The following is a 21,462-nucleotide window of genomic DNA, read 5'->3' on the forward strand; positions in this document are numbered from 1 at the left end:
CACTTTGAAGTATAATTTGAAGTCGGGCAGAGTGATGCCTCCAGCCTTGTTCTTTTTTCTCAGGATGGCTTTGGCAATTTGGGGTCTTTTGTGCTTCCAGACAAATCTGATGATTTTTTTTGTTCTATTTCTTTAAAAAATGCCAATGGGATTCTGTTGGAGATTGCATTAAATCTGTATTATGCTTTAGGTGATATGGTCATTTTAACTATGTTGATTCTTCCAACTCAAGAACATGGAATATCTTTCCATTTCTTTGTATCTTCTTCGATTTCTTTTAATAGGATCGTATAGTTTTCATTACATAGGTCCTTCACATGTTTTATTGAATTTATTCCTCGGTATTTTATTCTTTTTGTTGCAATTGCAAAAGGAATTATTTTTTCCACTGCTTTTTCTGATGCTTCATTATTAGAGTATAGGAACGGTATGGATTTTTGAATGTTGATTTTGTATCCAGAAACTTTACTGTATTTGCTCATTGTTTTTAGTAGTATTTTTTAGGTTTTTCTATATAGAGAATCATGTTATCCGCAAATAGTGACAGTTTGACTTCTTTGTTTCCTGTTTGGATGACTTTTATATCTTTCTCTTGTCTGACGGCACCTGCTAGGACCTCCAATATTATATTGAATAACCGTGGTCATTCAATATAGTGGACAGACTTGCCTTGTTCCTGATCTTTGAGGGAAGGAGGAACAGGCCAATTTTAAAACAGTTCCTTTATTAAACTAGAATCACAGAAAGAATAGAGTTCTATAGAAAATTCAATCACAAAGATTTATCTGAGAATTTTAATAAAAGTCCACTTTGAATCATAGAATTTAATCATATTACATATCGTATAAATGTAAACTCTTCAGGGAAGAGATATTACTACTGCTCTAAATTTTAGGTGACTCTACTGTCCATTCTTAATTCCTACATCAGGAGTAGTTCCTGGAAATAGAGACATTTCTTTGTTATCCGCTGCTTCTATGTAGATTTAAAAATGGGGTAAATACAGTTTATTTTAAACATTTTGAACTTCCATTTCTAACTTCCAGTATTATCAGAATTTCTATCATTTTATCAACAGCTATAGTATCTCTTAATTTAGTATCAACTGTAAATTTTATTAATGGGTTATTAATCTTTTTTTTTAAGGTAAAAAAAAAAATGCTTAATAAGAGCCAGTAGTCCATCCAGCAGCAATTCTTTTAGAAAGCACTTTAGTATAAAGTTTCTCCATGACTGAATTCATTAGCTTTTTGCATTCGTTTTTATCTTTAAACCAATGCAATCTTTATTAATTTTCTAAGGCATTTTCCCTAGTGCTTTTACCACATTTTATATATAGCTCTTTTTCTCCACAATTTTTCTAACCTATCAAATTTGTCTCACTCTAACTCCGTGAGATTGTTCATCACTGATATTGTTTTTAGGAAGATTATTGCAGGAGCTTTAATTCTTTGGCATTTAATTAAAAAAACTTTATCTTTACTATTTGTTGATCTCTCTGAAACAAGGCTCCATAAACAAAACAGAAGTGCAGTTCTTTTCTTTTATGGAATTATAATAAACTGACCACGAAATGTTTTGTAGTCCAAATGATCTCTTCCTTCTCTGCATGTACTTTTAGCACTTAATCAGGTACTACCCAGCATAGCATTCAAAGGCTTATCACAACCTACTGTTTCATGCTTACCCATACCACTCTCCCTGATATTTGACATTCTTTGTAATATGATAGATCACATCTTTAAGGCCTCTTTGCTTTTTGATCGTATTCCGCCAACTTATATTCCTTTGTAATCTCAATTTGCCAAGATCATAGTATTCTTCAAAGCCTAGTTCAAACATCACTTCTTTGTGAAACTTTCCCCAACTTTTTGTTCCTTCTGTTCTTCTATAAAAATTACTTCATAAACATCATATACCACTTCATAAATATCATATACCACTCTATTAGTGAATTATGTCTCTCCTACATTTCAGGAAAAGGAGTTTTTGTCTTATTTATCTTTAAACCACAATTCTTGACACATGGTAGGTACTGAATAACACCATACTGATTTGAATTTATTTGTAGTGTTAGTGTCTTGCTCTCCATCTTGTGCTGCTTGAGATGGTCCTGCTTGAGATTGGAGATCCTTAGACTTCTTTAAATTCAATATTACCTGGTATATTCTTAGAGCATGATAAAAAATTTTGAGTTGGAAGAAATGTTAGAAACACAGTCTAAAACCTCAACCAATGTAAGAATTCATTTTACCAAACGCCTTTGTTTAAATATCTGTAATGATTAGCACAACCATATGGACTGGTTTGCCTAAGAGAGTCCTAATATAATTGATGGCATCCCCTTCCACTCTCAAAAGTATCTGGGTTTTGATAAGTTTTACGGTCATCCCACTAATGAAAAACTGCTTACTTCTTCACAAGTATTAGATAGCCAAACAGCCCTAATTATTGCTTCTTTTGAATCCTAAACCATGTAAATATGTTGTCTATTCACAAAACATTTTTAAAAATTTCTCCTTTGTTATAGGTGGGTAAAAGGTGGCGTTCTAGAACTAAAGGAAATGATTATGAGTACAGGCAAAATTTATTATGATAAATGAATAGATGGCTAAGTGTAATATTATTAAATTGACCAAAAATTAGGACATTTTCTTAAGACTTTAGATTGTTTATTAAACCAGTTCTAAACATAAGAACTTAAAATAGCTTAATAGAAGCAGAAAGAACCTAAATAAACTTTACGTGCCAAGATTAAATAAAGGGCAGGGGGATTCCTCAGAAATGCTGGCTTCTCTTGGGCTACTTTAAAAATCGATGAGTCAAAAATGATGTGAGCTTCTAAAGAAGTTTAATTAGGATAAACCATCTTGGCTAAGGCTTAAAAGGAATAAGCAAGAGGGATAAGTCTTCATTTAAGTACAGATTTTAATATTCAATGGGCAAGTACTTTGTTCCTTTTAACCATGTAAAATTTTGCTATTCAATTATCTGAATCAGACTTTTCTGCTACACTTCCAAAGATTTTTATCTAAGTTGAAAATCTGCATGCAGCATTTCAGCCAAAGTAAAAATTTGCCACTAAGTTGTAATGCTCTGAAAAATGAATTGTAAAGTCTAATTGAATTTCAGAAGAATTACTCACTGCATACAAACAATTATTTTGAAAAATATTTCGTAATATACCTCTTAGATAAATATCCATTTGTATTATATTTTCAAGAGCTTTCAATTATAAAAATTGATTAACCGGAGTTTTAAAAGAAGAAGGATACGTTCTCTAAGAACTATTTAAGCTAATGTGCGTTTGTGTGTGTATGTATATATATGTCTGTCTAAATAAACGTGCAGATAAATGTAGCTATAATCTAGATATCCATTCCCATATACAAAATGAATTTATAAGATATGAATACATATCAGCACATTAGATTGTTTTCCCACTTGAATGAATTCTAACTTAAGGCTTAGAATTGGAAATTGTTTGGCAGAAACTCTGAGAAATACAGTTAACCAAGTATGGACTAGATCATATATAGACGTTTTCTTGGATCAGGGGGCCTCTAGATGTATTCTACAAGATTTATGCCACTATAGTCTATTAGTATTGGTCTTATGGTTAATGGAATGAGAAAGCAGATACTGATCATTTAAATATACATTCTGAGATAAGCCAAGGTTTTTCCAGCCTTGGCACTACTGATAATTTTAGCCAGATAATTCTTTGTTGTGGGTAGCTGTCCTGTGCATTACAGGATGTGTAGTAGCATCTCTGGCCTCTATCCACTAGAAGTAAGTGGAATTCTCCCACCTTCCACCATCTACCCAGTTGTGACAACCAAAAGTGAGGGTAAAAATTGCTCCTGGTTGAGAACCACTGTTGTAAGTAAATGAGGCACCATGTATAAAACAGATTAGACTAGACTGGGATTAAAGAGGCAGGGTTCTAATCCAGCTGTTTTTATCTCTAACATTGGGAAATTGGAGAAATTACCTAATCTAGCCTTTCTCAAAGTGGGTTATAGAGGGTAGTATTGCTAAATCACTAAGATCCTCATATAATAAAGAGATGAGCTCACTTAACTTTATTGGGCCACGTATTTCTCTATTTTGTAATAAAAAATATTGACTAGGAACTTAAATTTAGGCTCTAATGCCATAGCTTAACAAACCAACTGTAAAAATCACCTCTTAGGCCATAAACTAGAAAAGCAGCAAAAATAAAAATATTTTAAAAAATAAATGAAGGTATGAGAGAATTGCCAGTGTAGCCAAGATCTGATGGGACAAGATCCCTGAGAGAGAAGAACCATAAAGGGTTAGGCTGATATTCAATAAATTTTCTCCTCAGGGCATTTACAAATTCTTGGTGCTGGGTTAAAGGTTGAGGAGCTAGACAATAGATTCTTACAAGTGGCAGAGAAGCCAAGAGAGCTTTTGGCAGTCTCCAGGGCTTGTGAAACAAAAATTGGAGTTTGGGCCTGCCAATGCAGTCAGAATTTAGGTGTCATGATCCTGAAGAGAAGGGGAACACAATGGAGTAAGCCTTAAACTCAGGGGTTTTCCTCTTTGAGGTAATTTGTCAAATTTGTAAGGTAGCAGGATAAGAGACTAAGACACTAAGCAGAAGACCTCTAAAAGGCACAGTAGTGCTTTTGGTAGTTGTATGGTACCAAAGAGAGCTCACTAAGGAACCCACCAAAGAGAACATCTAGGGTTTCAGGAGAGCAATAGCATAGGAGTGGGAACAAATTAGAAGTAGATTGAGCTTTACAAAATTGCAACCCACGCTTGAGTTGGCTCAGTCCTTGATCTACCTTTACACTAGCTGCCTTCTACAAGTAGACAATATCACCAACACCAACAGAAATGCTAAACATTGTTCATAATAAATTATGAACAATGTTTAGCATTTAATGAAAATTTACCTGGCAAACCAAAAAATAAGACCAAAAGAAAAGAAGACAAAAGAAAGAGATTCACAGATGACTGAGATATTATAGTTCTGAACACGCAATTTATTATTATTGTGATTAACATGTTAAAAAAATGACAAAGTAGAGGATTATATTATAGAACCGTGATCAATAAAAAGAGAATCAAATAATTTAGAAAATGAAAAATATGATTACTGAAATAAAGAACTCGATGGATGTGTTGAAATGCAGACTGGACAAAGCAGGAAAGAAAGGATTAGTGAACTAACTGCCAAACTGCAAAACATATCAGCTGAAGCTTGAGAGAAAAAAAGGATGAAAAATACAAAAGCGTATAAAAGACATATGGGACACAATAAAAAGGCCTAAAATCTATATAATTGGTCTCAATTAGAAGGATGAATGTAATACCTAAAGAGATAATGACTGAGAATATTTTGAAACTAGAGTCATCAACTGTAGATTTAAGAAGCACTAAAAACCCCAGAAGGATAAATGCAAGGAAAACCAGAACCAAGTACAGAATTAAAGTCAAGGAAAATTCTAAAAAGCGGTCAGAGAAAATGGAAATATTATATTCAAAGGAACAAGAATAAGACTAACGGCTGACTTCTCAACGAATAAAAGAGAATCTAAAAGATAATAAAAGGTCATCTTTAAGAACATAGCTCTCAATGTAGAGTTCTATATTCACTGAAAGGCAAAATAAAAACATTTTAAAAAAAACAAACAAGAGAATTCCTGCACTGAATGAAAGACTAAAGGAAGCTGTTTCAGCAGAAGAAAACATGGAAATTCAGGAAAAAAGAAAAACAATGGAAAGAATAAATTCAAACGCACAAAATAATAAAAAAGGTTGGAAGGCTTAAATTCTGGAATTATAATGTTTTAAGATTTTACTATTGCATGAGAATTGGTAAAAGTTATAGTTTATATTTGACTTTAATATCAAGGATTTATTTTGTAATATTTAGGGCAAATAATATTAAAAAGATATACAATTGCCAAGCTAATACAGAAGGAAATGAGAATAAAATATACTCTATTAATCAAAAAGAAGCAGGAAAAAAGAGAAAAAAGAAGAAAAACATGTGAGACATAGAATTAAAAAAGTAAGATGTAAGGTATAAATCTAATTATAAGAGAAATATTTATTCAATATAAATAAATGCCAATTAAAGATAAAACTGTCAGAATAAATTTAAAAACAACAAATACTATATGCCAATTACAAAAAAAAATCTTAAATTTAAGAATATAGGAAGGTTGAAAGTATAGCGTTGAATAAAGATTCACCATACAAACACTAACCGATAGAAAGCTGGTACAGTTATACTAATAGAAACAATAGATATTGAGGCAAGAAGCATTATTAGAGGTAAAGGATATCTCACAATGATAAAAGGTTCAATCCATATGAGTTCTAAACTTATATACACGTGCTAAGATAGCTTCAAAATATATAAAGCAAAAGTTGACAGACCAAAAGGAGAATGCGCAAAACCCAATCACAGCCGGATACTTTAATAAACCTCTCTCAACAACCGATATTACAAGTAGACAAAAACTAAACAAGAGTATAAGTGATCTGGACAACAAACTTAACTGCATATACAAAGACCATATTTAAGAATGTCAGTATATACATTCTTTTCAAATGCGTAAAGAACATGTATAAAATTGACCATACAGTGTGCAAGAAGACAAAAACTTCAACAAATTTTGAAGAACTAAAAGCATTCAGCACATTTGAACACAATGGAATTAAATCAAAAATTAAAAACAAACAAGAAAATCTCCAGATATTTGGAAATTAAACAAAACTTTCTAAATATCTTACGGATTAAAAATGAAATGACAATAAAAATTAGAAAATATTTTGAATGGAAAATAATGAAAATATTTTAAGACAATAAAAGTTGCCAATTAAACTACAGAAAACAGAAGAAATAGTAAACATCAGAAATTAAAAAAATACATATAAACATACAATAAAGAAAATCAACAAAAGCAGAGTTGGTTCCTTATAAGACTAATAAAATTGATAAACCTGTGGCTCTGAGATCTGCCATGTGGAGCATTACTGACTGATGGCCCCAGCTGTGCTCTGAATCTACCACGCTGAGGCTATGAGCACAGAAGAAATACTATGGAGATCTATGGAGATGTGGGCTCCTTTGGGCAACTTTGGCTTGAGGATTTCCTACTGGTCTTGTCAAATTTTAACTGTATTGCAATCTAAGCCTCTTACTGACCAACCTCCTTTCCTCCCCTCTCTACATCACAGGGGGCAGACCTGTACTACAATTTAACACATCTTCCTGTCTCCTCTGGCTCCCACCTTATTTTCCCTCACAGGTGTTTCCTTCAGTAAATCTGAATGTCTAACCTCATCTTGGCATCTACTTGTTGGAAAATCCAAACTAAACTAAACCTCTAGGAAGAGTCATAAAGGAAAAGTGAAAGAGCACAAATATAATCCCCAAATCAGGAATTTAAAAAGAAACATCACTATAGATCTTAACAGTAATTAGAAAGATGAGAATATTATAAATAACTTTATGCTAATAAATTTGACTATTTAGATAAATTAGAAAAATTCCTAGAAAAATACAACTTATCAAAACTGGTATAGGAAGAAATAGAAAAAACTGAACATTGCTATTCAATTAAAGAAGCTGAATCTGTAATGAAAAACCATCCAACAAAGTATTTGCTAAGCCTAGATATCCTGATGAGAGAGCTCTTTCAAATATTTACATAGAAATAACATCAATTTTATAAAACTCTTCTAGAACTGAAAAAGGCACTTTCTAATTCACTTTATAAGGTCATCATAATGTTCCTACTCAAACTAACAAGGATATTACAGAAAGGAAAATTACAGACATAGTCTCATAAACAACATGCAAAAATTTAAAACAAAATATAACCCAATCCAAGCCAATGATAAATTAAAATATCATGACAAAAGTGAGATTATATAAAAAATGCAGAGGTGGTTTACCACTGCAAAATCAAGCTGTAATTCACACATTAGAAGAAAAAAGGGAAGAAAGTCATATAGTAATCTTAATATGTAGAAGATGTAGAAGCTATTTGATAAAATTCAATACTCTTTGATGATTAAAAAATCTTAACAACAACAATAACAACAACAAAAGTCTTAGCAAACTATGAATGGAAGGAAACTCCCTTAATCTGATAAAGTGTTTACAAATAGACTAGTAAACATTGTCCTTTTTGATGAAATACTGAAGGTTTTTCACCTGAGATAGGGAATGAGATAAAGATGCTCACTATAATCATTTTAATTGTGCTCATATTCAGTGTGCTTTACTGTGCTAGTTAGTACAGTTAGAAAAGAAAGTAAAAAAATTGGAAAAGAAGACATGAAACTGTCATTATTCACAGATGATAGTATTATATACATAGAAAATTCAAAAGACTCAACAGACACATTATTATAATTAATTAGTATAAATGAGGTCATTATAAAAAATCTATATACCAATAAAAAACAAACAGAAACTGAAATCTAAAAGGATGCCATTTAAAAATGGATAGCATCAAAAACAAATAATTGGGAATCTTTCTCTTTCTCTCTACACACACACACACACACACACACACACACACACACAGGACCATTACACTGAAAACAATAAACATTTTGAGAAAAATTAAAGACCATCTAAATTGATAAAGGGAAATACTCTATGGATTGAAAGACACAATATCGTAAAGATGTCATTTCTCTCCAAACTGATATGCAGATTCAATATAACCTGAATAAAAATTCTAGTAAGGATTAAAAAAATTTTGTAAAATTTTTTAACAAGCTCATTCTAGAATTCATGTAGAAATGCAAAGGGCCAAGAAGAGCCAAGAGAATCCTGAAGAACAAAGTTCGAAGACCATATTAGGTAAAAAGACTGATTATAAACTAAGTAATTAAAAGAATGTAAACTGGTACAAAGATAAAGAGAAGATTGGGATAGAAAGTCTAGAAAAAGACTCACCAATATAAGGTCATCTGAAATGTGACAAAGGTGTCAATTTAGTGCAGTTAGGAAAAAAATCTTCCTTTTAATAAATGATGATGGGTCAGCTGATTAGTCATATGGGAAAAAATGAATCATGCCTTCTATCCCACACCATATATAAAAATTAATTTTAATTCAATATGGACTGTGGGTCTAGAGGAAAAGAGTTAAAAATTAAAAAGTTTTGGGGAAAAAAGATCAAATAGGAAAATATTTTCATGAGCTTGGGATATGCAAAGATTTTCTTTAAGAGAACACAAAAAGTACTTCTCATAAGGGGAAAATATCATAAATTGGACTATATTAAAATTAAGAGCTTTTATTTATCACAAGATACCATGACGAGAGAAAAGGAAAGCTACAGAGTGGAGAGTATATTTGCATTACATTTTTCTAACAAAAGACTTGTAAGCAGACTGTAAAAAGAATTACAAATCGATAAGACAATGTAATATGGGCAAAAGAGTTCAAAAGGTACTTCACAAAAGAAGATATCCAAATGCTAATAAGCGGATGAAAAGGTGTCCCATCTCATTGCAAGAGAAAAATTCCAATTAAAATCACAATGAAAGTGTAGTATATATTTATCAGAATGGCTAAAATGTAAAAGATGAATAGTAGCAAATGCTGGTGAAGATGTGGAACAATAAAAGCCATTCTATAAGCTGCAGGTGGGAGTATAAATTAATACCATCACTTTAGAAAACTGGAATTCTTCTGTATCACTACTATAGCGGTGGCTACATGATCTTATGCATCTGTCAAAACACACAGAATTCGACATTGTAAAGAGTGAATTTTACTTATTAAAAAAACCAACACAGATATGAAAGGAAACAAAAATGGAATACAAGCTCTAACAAATTAACCTAATTGTATTACAAATGAATAATGTAACCACACTGAAGTGGAGAAAGAACTAACCTAAAGTTACTTTGGATGACAGTATTTGACTAGACATTATAGGGCTAAAGACAAAAAGAGCTATAAACGAACACTGTACTCTAGTAAAAAAAGTGTACTTCTCACAAGGGCATGGGTAAACAAGTAAAAAATACTTTAGGATGAAATAAACAAGCAAATATATTTTAAGTAATTAGAGCCAGAACTGTCAATGTCAGAGGAAGAAGTTATAAATAAGGAAACGGAGAAGGCTAGAATGAACACTGTGTTGTTAGATTGGAATCAAAGGTATCAGTTTGACGTCATAGAATTTACATATATAAACAGATAGCTATAGACATAAATATAGATGGGTGTGTATCCACGGGCTATTATACATACATAAATTGCCAATCTATTTGCTAAGTGGGCCTAGAAGTAACGATACTCAAGAGTGATGAGCATTCTTAGAACCTAGATTTGGGTGTCTAAATAACATTTGCCAATATAAGGAACATGGGTTATTTGAAGAAATGGTTGATTCTAAGGACTAAGGCAGGGAAAATACAAGAGCTTAGAGAATTTTGTATTGTTAAAAAGTAAAGTGATGCTCAAAAAGGATGGGGAAAGAGCAAGAAAAAAAGTCTATATACTGGGTGATTCTATTTCAAAAAAAGTCAAAATTAATTGTTAGCAGAAGAAGCCAAAATAATGGTTACTTTTGGTGGGAATAATGATTGGGAAAGGAGCACAAGAGGTGGCTTCTAAAGTGCTAGAAGTGTTCCATTTCTTGATATGGTGGTAGTGACAAAGATGTGTTCACCTAATAAAAAGTTGTACCAATTCTGTATGCATATTATACATCAAAACAAAGTATACAAGATATATTATATTTTGATTACGGTGGTTGTTCATTGTTACTAAGTAAAATATGTGTGTATTTTACTTTATGTAATCTATATCTCAATAAATCTGACTTAAAGTTCTTTTCAGAAATACTCTTACAGGGCTAACATTTGCCTAGTATAGGCTGTCTTCCATTTTGCTTTCTAGTTTTGATAGAAAGGTGGGAGTTGAAAAAAGTCTCATTTCTTGACAGACGTGAGATCGCTAAACCATACAAACCATGCCCCCTAGATATTATTTTGTTAGGAATGTGACAGTTTCACATATGTTTCAAATAATAATCTAAAGTATTTTTGACTCCTTGGCTAAATAAATAACACTGTCCTTTGCAGTTACAAAAATCTAAAAATGTAACATGAATTAATAGTTAATTAGTGTTGCTTACATTCATAGTTAAGAAGTATCTATTCTTTAAAATCTCATCTGGTAAGAACTTTTTCTATGAATGCCATACACAAACATTCTAAAAGTATGCTACTTGATTTGTTCTATCCACACCATCACCAACCTATGCTAACAAGATCATCATTTAAAATTGGTTTGGCGGTAGTAGAGAAAACATTTTCAAAATGATTTATTATAACATTTTGTAGCAGTAGGACTTGTGACGATGTGCAGACACTATTCTACAAGCTGCTGAGATTGTTTTCTGTTATAGTTTGCATTTCCTACTGTATTTTCTGTGCTTTATGCCTATCAGAATTGCAAACCACACTGACCTTATCTTGTAGAGTAATGGACAGCACTGAGTGTTTTCAAAGAACACGAAAACTTAACTAGCAAATGGGGTGACAAATTTCTTTTAGGATTTAGGAACATAAGGACAAGTAACTTCAATAACCCTATTTACTCGTAATGAAATGACAAAGGGCACTATGATGTGACTATCACAAATAATAAGCTCCTCAAAGGCAGGAAACTATTTAAAGTGATATGTAGATTACCTGTCATAGTCGATGGGTTCTTGATACTCTGTGATTGAACGAGAAAGACAAGCATTCATCAAGGCTTGTCTTATTGAAGTAATAGATGCTTAGTTGCTAAAAGGTTCTGCTTCCATCGTACCACGGGATCACAAAACTTGAGGTAAAATTATCAGATCACCTAATCCAATGGTCTTCAAAGTGAGAGGTGAAGAATAGGAACTGCTCCTAAGGGAGTGTTTTTTCAACAAATACACAATCTTACACATGTTTTCCCCTAGACTCCACCATCCCCATTCTCACACATCTTGAGGATGTGTATTTGAACTCTTCACAGGGATGTATCAGATTGAGGGGAAGGTGTTGTAGGGCTGTATTTACCAAAAGCCCACTAGGTGATTCTGATATAATTGTACCAGTCTTCCAGCTGAAAACCTCTGACCTAATCTATTTTTTCCTTTTGAGTAAAATTACAACTCAAACAGCCCAGAAAGAATTCTGAAAGTATTCAGAAAAGTCTACAATTTATTCTCCAATGGACCTCTTTCATTTTCTCATAAGAACCACTGTTTGAAATGTATCATTTTCAATTTAGAATAAAATTCTTATTGTTTTTCTAGTTGTTAGTGCACATTTAGTACAGAAACTTGGAGAAATATAAACCTTCTATAAAAACATATGTGTATATATGTGTATATGTATGCATATGTTTATGTATACAATATTTTTTCAGTACAATATTTAATATAATAAGATGTTCATATATAAAGACCTCATTAGTATCTGCTGTCCAGTAGATAATGAAAATCTTTAATCTTAGTTTTTGTAAAGTTTATAGACACAGAAATGATTTCCTTGACCTGACTCTCATCAGACCTAACAAGTTAATTCAACGTTTATTAAAAGGATCAAAATGAACAGAATCACATTTTCTTTCTTGTCTTTTACTCCCAGACTCTTACTTTTATTACTTTCCAGAGGGTCCTCCTGTACCCCCCAAAGACTTGGAATTCATTTAGCCTGCAAGCAATGAAACAATGATATGTGACAAAACCACTGAGTTCGATATAGAGGATACATATCCAACTGAAAAACAGCAATGGCCAAAAAAATAGGGTAAGTGGAAAAGGCTTAAGATTCACAGGCAACTTAGAGTAGAGAAAGTCAAAGAATTACATTTATAAAATAAGAAAAAGTGGTTTATAGATACCATATCACAAAAGGAGAAATGTCTCTAGAATTAAATATCAAGGAACCCAATTTTGTTATATTATTGCTAAACGCCACAAACTTAGCATTGATCATTTAAAAACACTCTATAGTGTGAGGTTTAAGGAACGATGATTCCTAATTAGTGTTTTAATAAGTGTGTTAGCACTGCCTTGTGCCATTCTGGAATGTCACTTATGGTAAATTAAGGGACCCCATTTTCCATTAGTATTTTAATGCTAGGAGGTGGAAAAAAGCTGATCCATATTCAAGAGGAAAGAAGAAAAAACAATAACAAATTGGCATCTCTTCTGTGGATTGCCCCACAGGCCAAGCATTTTTATGTTCTTAATCATTATTAAATGACTTAACATGACACCCAGAGCCTGGCGAATGATTGCATCCTGACATGAGAACGAATTACAAATGAAATGAAAGATCAAGCCGTATTAGAGGATTGCCTCTGGGAAATGAAAATCTTTAATTCTCTTTTATTATTGACATTTATTTGGCTGCCATGAATAACAACATAGCAAAGAGATTCAGCTATGCTTGTGCACTGAATAGCTTATCCCAGGGCTCAAAACTGCATTAACATTTATCATGTTTGCTTTTGTAGCTGACACCACTGAACAGATTCTCTATCCATCTTGTATTTATCATGCATTGCAGATATAGTGCATCCTCTAATTTAAGTTCATTTTCATATAGTAGAAACAGCAAAGATTAGCCAGTGTCTTTCCTCAAATAAATTCCTACTGATTAGCATTCCTAAGAATGGTTTAATACATTTAATAAAGAACAAAATGAGTTGATAAGGAAATTCAGTCACAGAAAGGGAAGGCTAATTTTAAAGGTTTCAATTTTGCGAAATTTGTGCAAATTCACAATGAAGAAGACACTGGTACAATATGTATATCTAGAAGAAAGCCTGAAAATAAAAGCCTCCATAAAGAACAACCAAACAACATTTTATGACTCTGAAGGCAGTACGACAGTTTCTATAAAATACGAAGTCTGCATGTTTTTCACTTTTCCAAATGGTGTTTATTGCTAAGACAGGAATAGGGCACAGACTATAGTAAGTATATTACAGGAATACAGCAATTCAGATATTTATCAATGCAGGGATATCTTTTCATGACTTATTTATTTTCTCTCTTGTACAAATTAACATGCTGGCTTTCCGTGTCACAAAAAATAAAGCATTATATAGTACCTGGTGCCTGTTCTCACACGATCCTCTTTGACTGGATTGTCCTCCTCTCTTTAAATCTTTCCTAGAATTCTAGGCTTAGCAAGGATATCAATACATCTTGGGAAAACCAAGATATAATAGAAATAAAACTTAATATCTCTGAATCTTATTTGAAAAATTAATTTTTACTTTTCTGTCTTTCTGTTTCTTATACTTTTAATTATGGAAAATTTTAAACATATACATAAGTGGAGGTAATAGCATAATGACCAACCCCCATATACCCATCACTCAGTTTCCACAATTATTAATTCATGATGAATCTCATTTCATCTGTAACCCCACTTCACTATTTGCCACTCACTGAATTATTTTGAGACAAATGTTTTTTGAAGTAAATCTCTGAATCTTGCTTTTGACAATTCTAAAAAAGTTGGAATGAATTAATCCTAGGGTACCTACTCCCCCAAATTTGACAGTAATTTCTCCTTTGACACTTTTCAGGCTTATATATTTAATTCAACAAAAATTTACTTTATATTCACTATAACATCTTCTGTCAAGCTTTATTGATTTCCTTCTCTGGGTCAATACAACCCATGTAATCTGTACCAATAACTAAGAAGTATATTTCTTTGTATTCGTATATTGATGTATATTAATTTTATTTCCAAGTTAGATTTTTAAGGCTCATACCTGAAATTTCAGCAGAGTATTGAATAAACACAGAGATAATAATTGCTGTTTATAATAATTATTAACTGATTGGTTTTTATCTTAGTGGTTCAGGCAGAATTAAAAGGTTTGTATTTTGGCTTTAATAGTAGATAGCATCATATTGACAATATTAATCACTTTAATCTATAAAATATTTGTTGACCAGATGAAATTCCTATGACTATGAGTGCTATAAAATAGATGGCTGAAAAAAAACTGAAGTGAGGTTTCTTCTTCAAATTTAAAACTGAGGAAGTAACTTACTTCTGCATTTTATTTGTTCATAGTTGGATAAATTCATTTTATTTGAGCATAGGTATTTGGTAATTAAAATTTATTTTTTTTCATAAAAGACATTTCTAGATTGACAATATCTCTAAAATATTAAAGTAAATAAATTAAACCAAGGTGGATTTACTCAACTGAATTTTCATAAATCATCTTCTTGAAAATGAAATCTTTTTTACTAAGATAGAAGGTAAGTATATTTATTAAAATAAAAAAACTATAAAAGATACATTTTCACAGAAATAGAACAAACAATCCTAAATTTTATATGGAGCCACAAAAGACCTCGAATAGCCAAAGCTATCTTGAGAAAAAAGAACAAGACCGGAAGTTTCACACTTCCTTGTTTCAAACAATATTATAAAGATATAGTAATCAAAACAGTATGGTAATGGCATAAAAACAAACATAGAGAACAATGGAACAGACTAGAAAGCCTGGAAATAAACCCACACATTTTTGGTCAATTAATTTATGACAAAGGATCCACAAATACACAGTGGGGAAAAAACAGTCTCTTCAATAAATGGTGTTGGGTAAACTGGACAGCCACATGCAAAAGAATGAAACTGGACTACTAATTTACAATATACACAACAATTACCTTAAAATAGATTAAAGCCTTAAAAATAAGACCTGAAACCATAAAACTCTAAGAAGAAAACAGGGTTGGTAAGTTCCTTGACATTGGTTTGGCAGTAAATATTTTTTTTGGATTTGAAACCAAAAGCAAAGGCCACAAAAGCAAAAACAAACAAGTGAGACCACATCAAACTAAAAAGCACTTCTGTACAGCAAAGGAAACCACCAACAAAATAAAAGGGCAACCTATGAAATAGGAGAAAATATATGCAGATCATGTATTTGATTTATAAAGAACTCATACAACTCAATAGCAAAAAAATAAACAATCCAGTTAAAAAATAGACAGAGGATCTCAATAGACATCTTTTCAAAAAAGATATATAAATGGCCAACAGGTATGTGAAAAGGTACTCAATATCATTAATAATCAGAGAAATGCAAATCAAAACCACAATGATATATCACCTCATACCTGCTGGAGTGGCTGTTAGCAAAAAGACAAGAATTAAGTGATGACAAGGACGTGGAGAAAAGGGAACCCTGTGCACTGCTGGTGGAAATGTAAACTGGTACACCAAATATGGAAAACAATATGGAGTTTCCTGAACAAATTAAAAATAAAACTACCATATGATCCAGCAATTCCACTTCTGGTTATTTACTTAGAGGAAATGAAAACACTAACTCAGAATGATATCTGCACTCTCATGTTCATTGCTGTATTACTTACAACAGCCAAAACATGGAAACAACCTAAGTGGTCCATTTGATGGATGAAAGGATAAAAAAAAAAAAAAATGTAGCATATATATAAAATGAACTATCATTCAGCCATAAAAAAGAAGGAAAACCTGCCATTTGCAAAATAGGGATAGACAGTGAGGGCATTATGCTAAGTGACATAAGTCAGACAGAGAGAGACGAATAATGTATGATCTCGCTTGCACGTGGAATCTAAAAAAAACCCGAACTCATAGACAGAGAACAAATTGGTGGTTGTGTATGTGTGTGTGTGTATGTGCAAAATAAATGAAAGTGGTAAAAAAAGAAAAAAGAAAAAAAAACATTGTTTTGAATGAATTTTAACAGAAAGAATATAAAATTGTTATAAATGATTAATCTACACATCGTTTGCACATGTACCTGTAGCCATTATAGTGTCATCACTCCCTTGGGTGAAAATCACGACTCGCTGCCTCTTCAAGTTCACCTTTGGCAAAGCTTGTGTCTTTCTGGCTATCTCTTTAATGTCTTCAGTCTATTAATAGAAAGGAGAAAAAAAATCTCAAAACCAATGCAATAAAGCAAAGCTTTATTAGTACATTAAGGATTTAGCCTCTCATATGCAAAATAACAGAGGCTTGAACATTTATTAAGAGCTATTATTTAAAAATTTTAACCACATACGAAAGTAAATAGAATAGTACAATAACCTCTCAGGAGCCTACCATCAAATTGTAATCATTTTAAATTTATGATAAATCTTATTTCATCTGTATCTTCATCCATGCACCTTTCATAATATTCTAAAGCAAATCCCAGATATTATATAATGTCATCTGTAAATCTGAAAGATAACAACTTAAACATAACCATATAATTATTTTATTTTTAAAAATAAATATTAATTCCTTAATATCAGCAAATATCTAGTCAGTAGTTTTCGATTTTCCAATAAAAGATTTGTAAAAAGAATACTGGATTATTTTAGATGTTTACAGAGCATAATTATGTTGACTCTGGAAATAACACAGTTGTTGTAAGGCCAAATTTTTCAAAGAAGTAAAATGAAAGAGATGCTAACCATTTTCTGCAGACTTAATTTATTTTAAAAGCTAAAGTTTAAAAAATTACAAATTAATTCTAGAAGACCCAATGCTATTATTCACATTAGGTGTATGAAGCAACCACCAAGTTTTACATCATAAATGTTATTGACTTGAAATCTAACTCTTAAGCTATGGGTAGGATTTTTAGAATTATGTTCTCAATAATTTTAGATAATTTAAAAATCCATGTATGACTTCAGTGGGCTTCTAAAACTGCCCCGGTTTTACTTGTTAGTTCTCTATCACTGTGCGATGTGTCAAATAGTTATGGAGAGAGAAACACATACCAGAGGGGGAATGTATCTGAGTGGCATAAAGCAAATTAATTGGGATATATAGGACAGAAAAATTTAGGTAAGCAAGTCAGACAAGTCGTAATTGTTACAAACAACATCAGAAACCATGACATTTTTAAAGGTATGACAATCTTTAGTGAAATACTTTTATGCTGTTTGTTCACGAAATACTTAAGAAATCACAGATGATATATGAAGCTAAGCTTCTATTACACCTAACACGATATAATTCCAGGGGGCTGTTGCTTCTGAAAAGAATAGCCACTTGTGGTAGGACAATGCTGCTGACCTTTCAAACATGCTGACTGTTCCACTTTTGGTTGCTTATTTTAAAACACAACTAAGCCTGAACTCGAACAAGATGAGAAAAGAAATTCCCTCAGTTTTGGAGATAGACTATTTGAAATGACCAGTTAAAAAAAAAAGAAAGAGAAGAAAAACCCAAATGACTAGTAACAGCTGAAAGGATCAAAAAAATGCCATATTAACAATGTATTCACTCTCTCAAATTAATGTATATATTTAATTAAGATTCTCCCAATCTCCTTACAACATATATTTTTACTGCTGTAGGATTTTTGGTTATGACTGAGTACAGTTCATATTTAATAAAGATAAGAGGCAAACTCCAGGAATAGATTCACTTTATCGACTTGGGAGCAGCACCTTACACATGTACTGGATGTTTTTTTAAATAGAGATCTTTCTTCGACGTGGTATGAGAAATAAATTAAGAATGAGGTTCCACGATTGTCTTCTACCGACCGTGTGCGAAGATATATTTTTTCATGGAGTTTCGGTAACCTAATCAAAGAAAACTTTCTTATGTCTCGAATCTTATAAAACTGACAATTCAAGATTGAAATAAACTTTCCAAATATAAAACATAAATCCTTACAGATGGTTACATTTTATTCTATTTGTATCTACATCTAGTTCATACAAAACCCCTCTGTCATTTTGGGGTAACGGGCAGTGAGCACCAAATCTAAATATCTTACTATGCCTTGAGAAGCCATTGCTTGCCCTCAGTTGTTGATCCTCACCTAGTATAAAACTTTTCTTAAAACTTCAATTTTGTCTTCTCAAAGCTACCTATTTCTAGTTTTGTAATTACTCTCTCCCTCCTGCCAATAGATTCTTTCCCCTTATACTTGGGCTAACCTATCTTAAGAGAATAGTGAAATTACTAGGGATTTAGAGTATGACACACTTGGATTTGTGTACCTTGAGCAGGTAAATAAACCTTTCTGAGGCTCCATTTCCTCATATATAATACTAAGAAAATATGGTAAAATATACTGGAGAGAAATAAACTAAAATTAGTGGGCAAAAGCTTGAAGACAATAATGATATTTGCATAGCCTCAAAGTATCTCCCCCTAAAATAGTTATTCATTACAAAAGGAAAAGTAGTTATGTCACAGTGGAGAAAATTGACAGATATCACTTTACCTTGGTGATCAAATTTAGTGATGTTAAAATTAGTGGGCAAAGAGGATATTTGAATAGTCCCAAAATATCGCCCCTAAGATATTAACTACAATGAGAAAACAGTAACTTTACAGAGGATAAACTACAAACACCACCTTAACTCAGTGATCAAGGTCAACATCACCAGTCATAAGACATCATATACATCCCTAATATGATGCATTGAGAAGGGCACAGCACTTCTGTGGTATTTCTGGCAAAAATACATAACCTCAACTTAATTATGAGAAAATATCACACAATCCCAAGTTGAGGGACATTCTACAAAATGACTGACAAGTACACTTGATCACTATGCCTTGGTTATATAAGATGTTAAGATTAGAAGCTAAGTGAAAAGTATCTGGGAACTTTGTACTATTTTTGCAAATTTTCTAAGTCTAAAATTTTTCAAAATAAAGAGTTAAAAATACTTGTGAGGGCAAAAGAGAATAAGGTAAGTGAAAGAGGTTAATGTAATATTTAGCACATGCTAAGTACTTAATAAATATTAATTTCTTTCCTCTACTGAAAATCATTTTAATACTCTCCAAAACTTTCACATCCTGAGGTCTCCCTCAAATCTCCAGAAAGGGGCCTCAAGAGTTTTGAGTATTGAGAATTCAATTATGGTCTATAATAAGGGAGGATAAAAAGGAAATGGGAGAGAAGTGGAAGAAAGTTCATGCAATTTAGCTATGAGCCGTGTATATAGCTCTAAAATGCTTAATAAATCCTAACTTCTCTAGCCAGTGAATATTATTACTATATGCCTATTTTATAGATGCAGAGACCAAGAGCCATGTATATAGCTCTAAAGTACTCATTAAGTCTCAAGTACTCCTGGTAATAAGTACTAGTACTACACCCTCATTTTACAGATGAGGAAACTGAGTCACAGAGAGGTTAAGTAACTTCCTAAGGTCATAAGTATACTAGATGGTGAAGCCAGGTCTAGCATCCATTAAGTCTGACTCCAGGGATTACACTCTTAACCACTGTTCCAAACTACTTACAGATTAACTACTTCTACGAATTTTAGCAATGTGCTTTCTGTTGTCATCATAAAACTATAGCATGTTCATCCTAAATTATTTTTCTGCTACAGTCATAAGTCATTACTGATCTTGTATTTAAGTTTGCTATTTTTTCCTAATTATTCTGGCTTGTATTTTACCCTAGTGAATATCGATATTTTGAATTTCAAGATATTTCTCATTTTCCAAGGTCATTGGGAAATCTAGCCTCCTCTTCCAACACATTAGAGTATGAGAGAGAAAGATGTGTAGTTTATATGAGAAAGAGTACTGAACTCAGAGAGCTGAGCTCTGGTTCTGGCTCCATTATGTATTAGCTTGTACCTTGTACAAGTCACGTAGCCTATTTTTTATTTTTTGAATTTACATGGCAATACATGGCCTATGTATCCTCAAAGATTTGTGTGAATATTAAATGAATTAATGAAATGTGGAATAAGGTTTTATAAACTATGGAGTATTTTATAAATGTTAAATTATGCTTTTATTGTCACTGGTGATTACACATCTTAAATTTAGCATTGTCTTCCAAATTAAAGAGTATACTCTTCTAATTCCATTTCTAACAAACTGGTAATGCAAATGTTAAACCACAGTATAACTATCTACACCTACAGAATACCAATTGTGATGTTCCTACACATTGCCCCACCTAACCAGACCATATTGTTTTGTTTTCTAAATAGAAACTCCTATAATAATTATGGTGTTGATATGATGTGTCACTCTCCAGTCTTATCTCATACTTCCTTCCTCCTTACTCACTCCATTACATTGGCCTTCTGTCAGTTCTTGGAGGTACATAGTATATTATGCTCTTTCTTATTTGGGGGCCTTTCTACTCTTGTTCCCTTTGTTTGAAATTTGTTTCCCTGTTTCGCTTTTTTTTCTGTCATAGCTAGATAATGTAGTTTTCAGTTTTTACTTCCTCAGAGAGTTGTTTCATGACCATCGTATCCAAAATAGGAACCGCTCCCATGTTCTCTTTCACAGTGCACTCTCTGGTCATTTCTGCCTTGCCTTCAGGGTCTATCAAAGTGTTAGGTATGTTAGGTACATAGCTAGTACTGAGTAGTATATATTTGTTGAATGAATAAATGATTAAATGAAGAGAACTGGAAGACTAATTTTTCTCTT

General features: G+C 32.2%; 1 protein-coding gene across 3 annotated transcripts in view; it reads right to left on the reverse strand.

Annotated features, from left to right (window-relative positions):
* ADK (adenosine kinase) overlaps positions 1-21,462 on the reverse strand; it is a 450,591-nt gene that overhangs the window by 58,020 nt on the left and 371,109 nt on the right. For all 3 annotated transcript variants that reach the window (XM_015592153.2, XM_015592155.2, XM_015592154.2), the window contains exon 9: positions 16,835-16,949. In XM_015592153.2, coding sequence (XP_015447639.2) covers positions 16,835-16,949 — 115 coding nt within the window. The remainder of the gene's footprint in view (positions 1-16,834; positions 16,950-21,462) is intronic.

The sequence above is a fragment of the Pteropus alecto genome, unplaced genomic scaffold, assembly GCF_000325575.1.
Source record: "Pteropus alecto unplaced genomic scaffold, ASM32557v1 scaffold155, whole genome shotgun sequence".
NCBI lineage: Eukaryota > Metazoa > Chordata > Mammalia > Chiroptera > Pteropodidae > Pteropus > Pteropus alecto.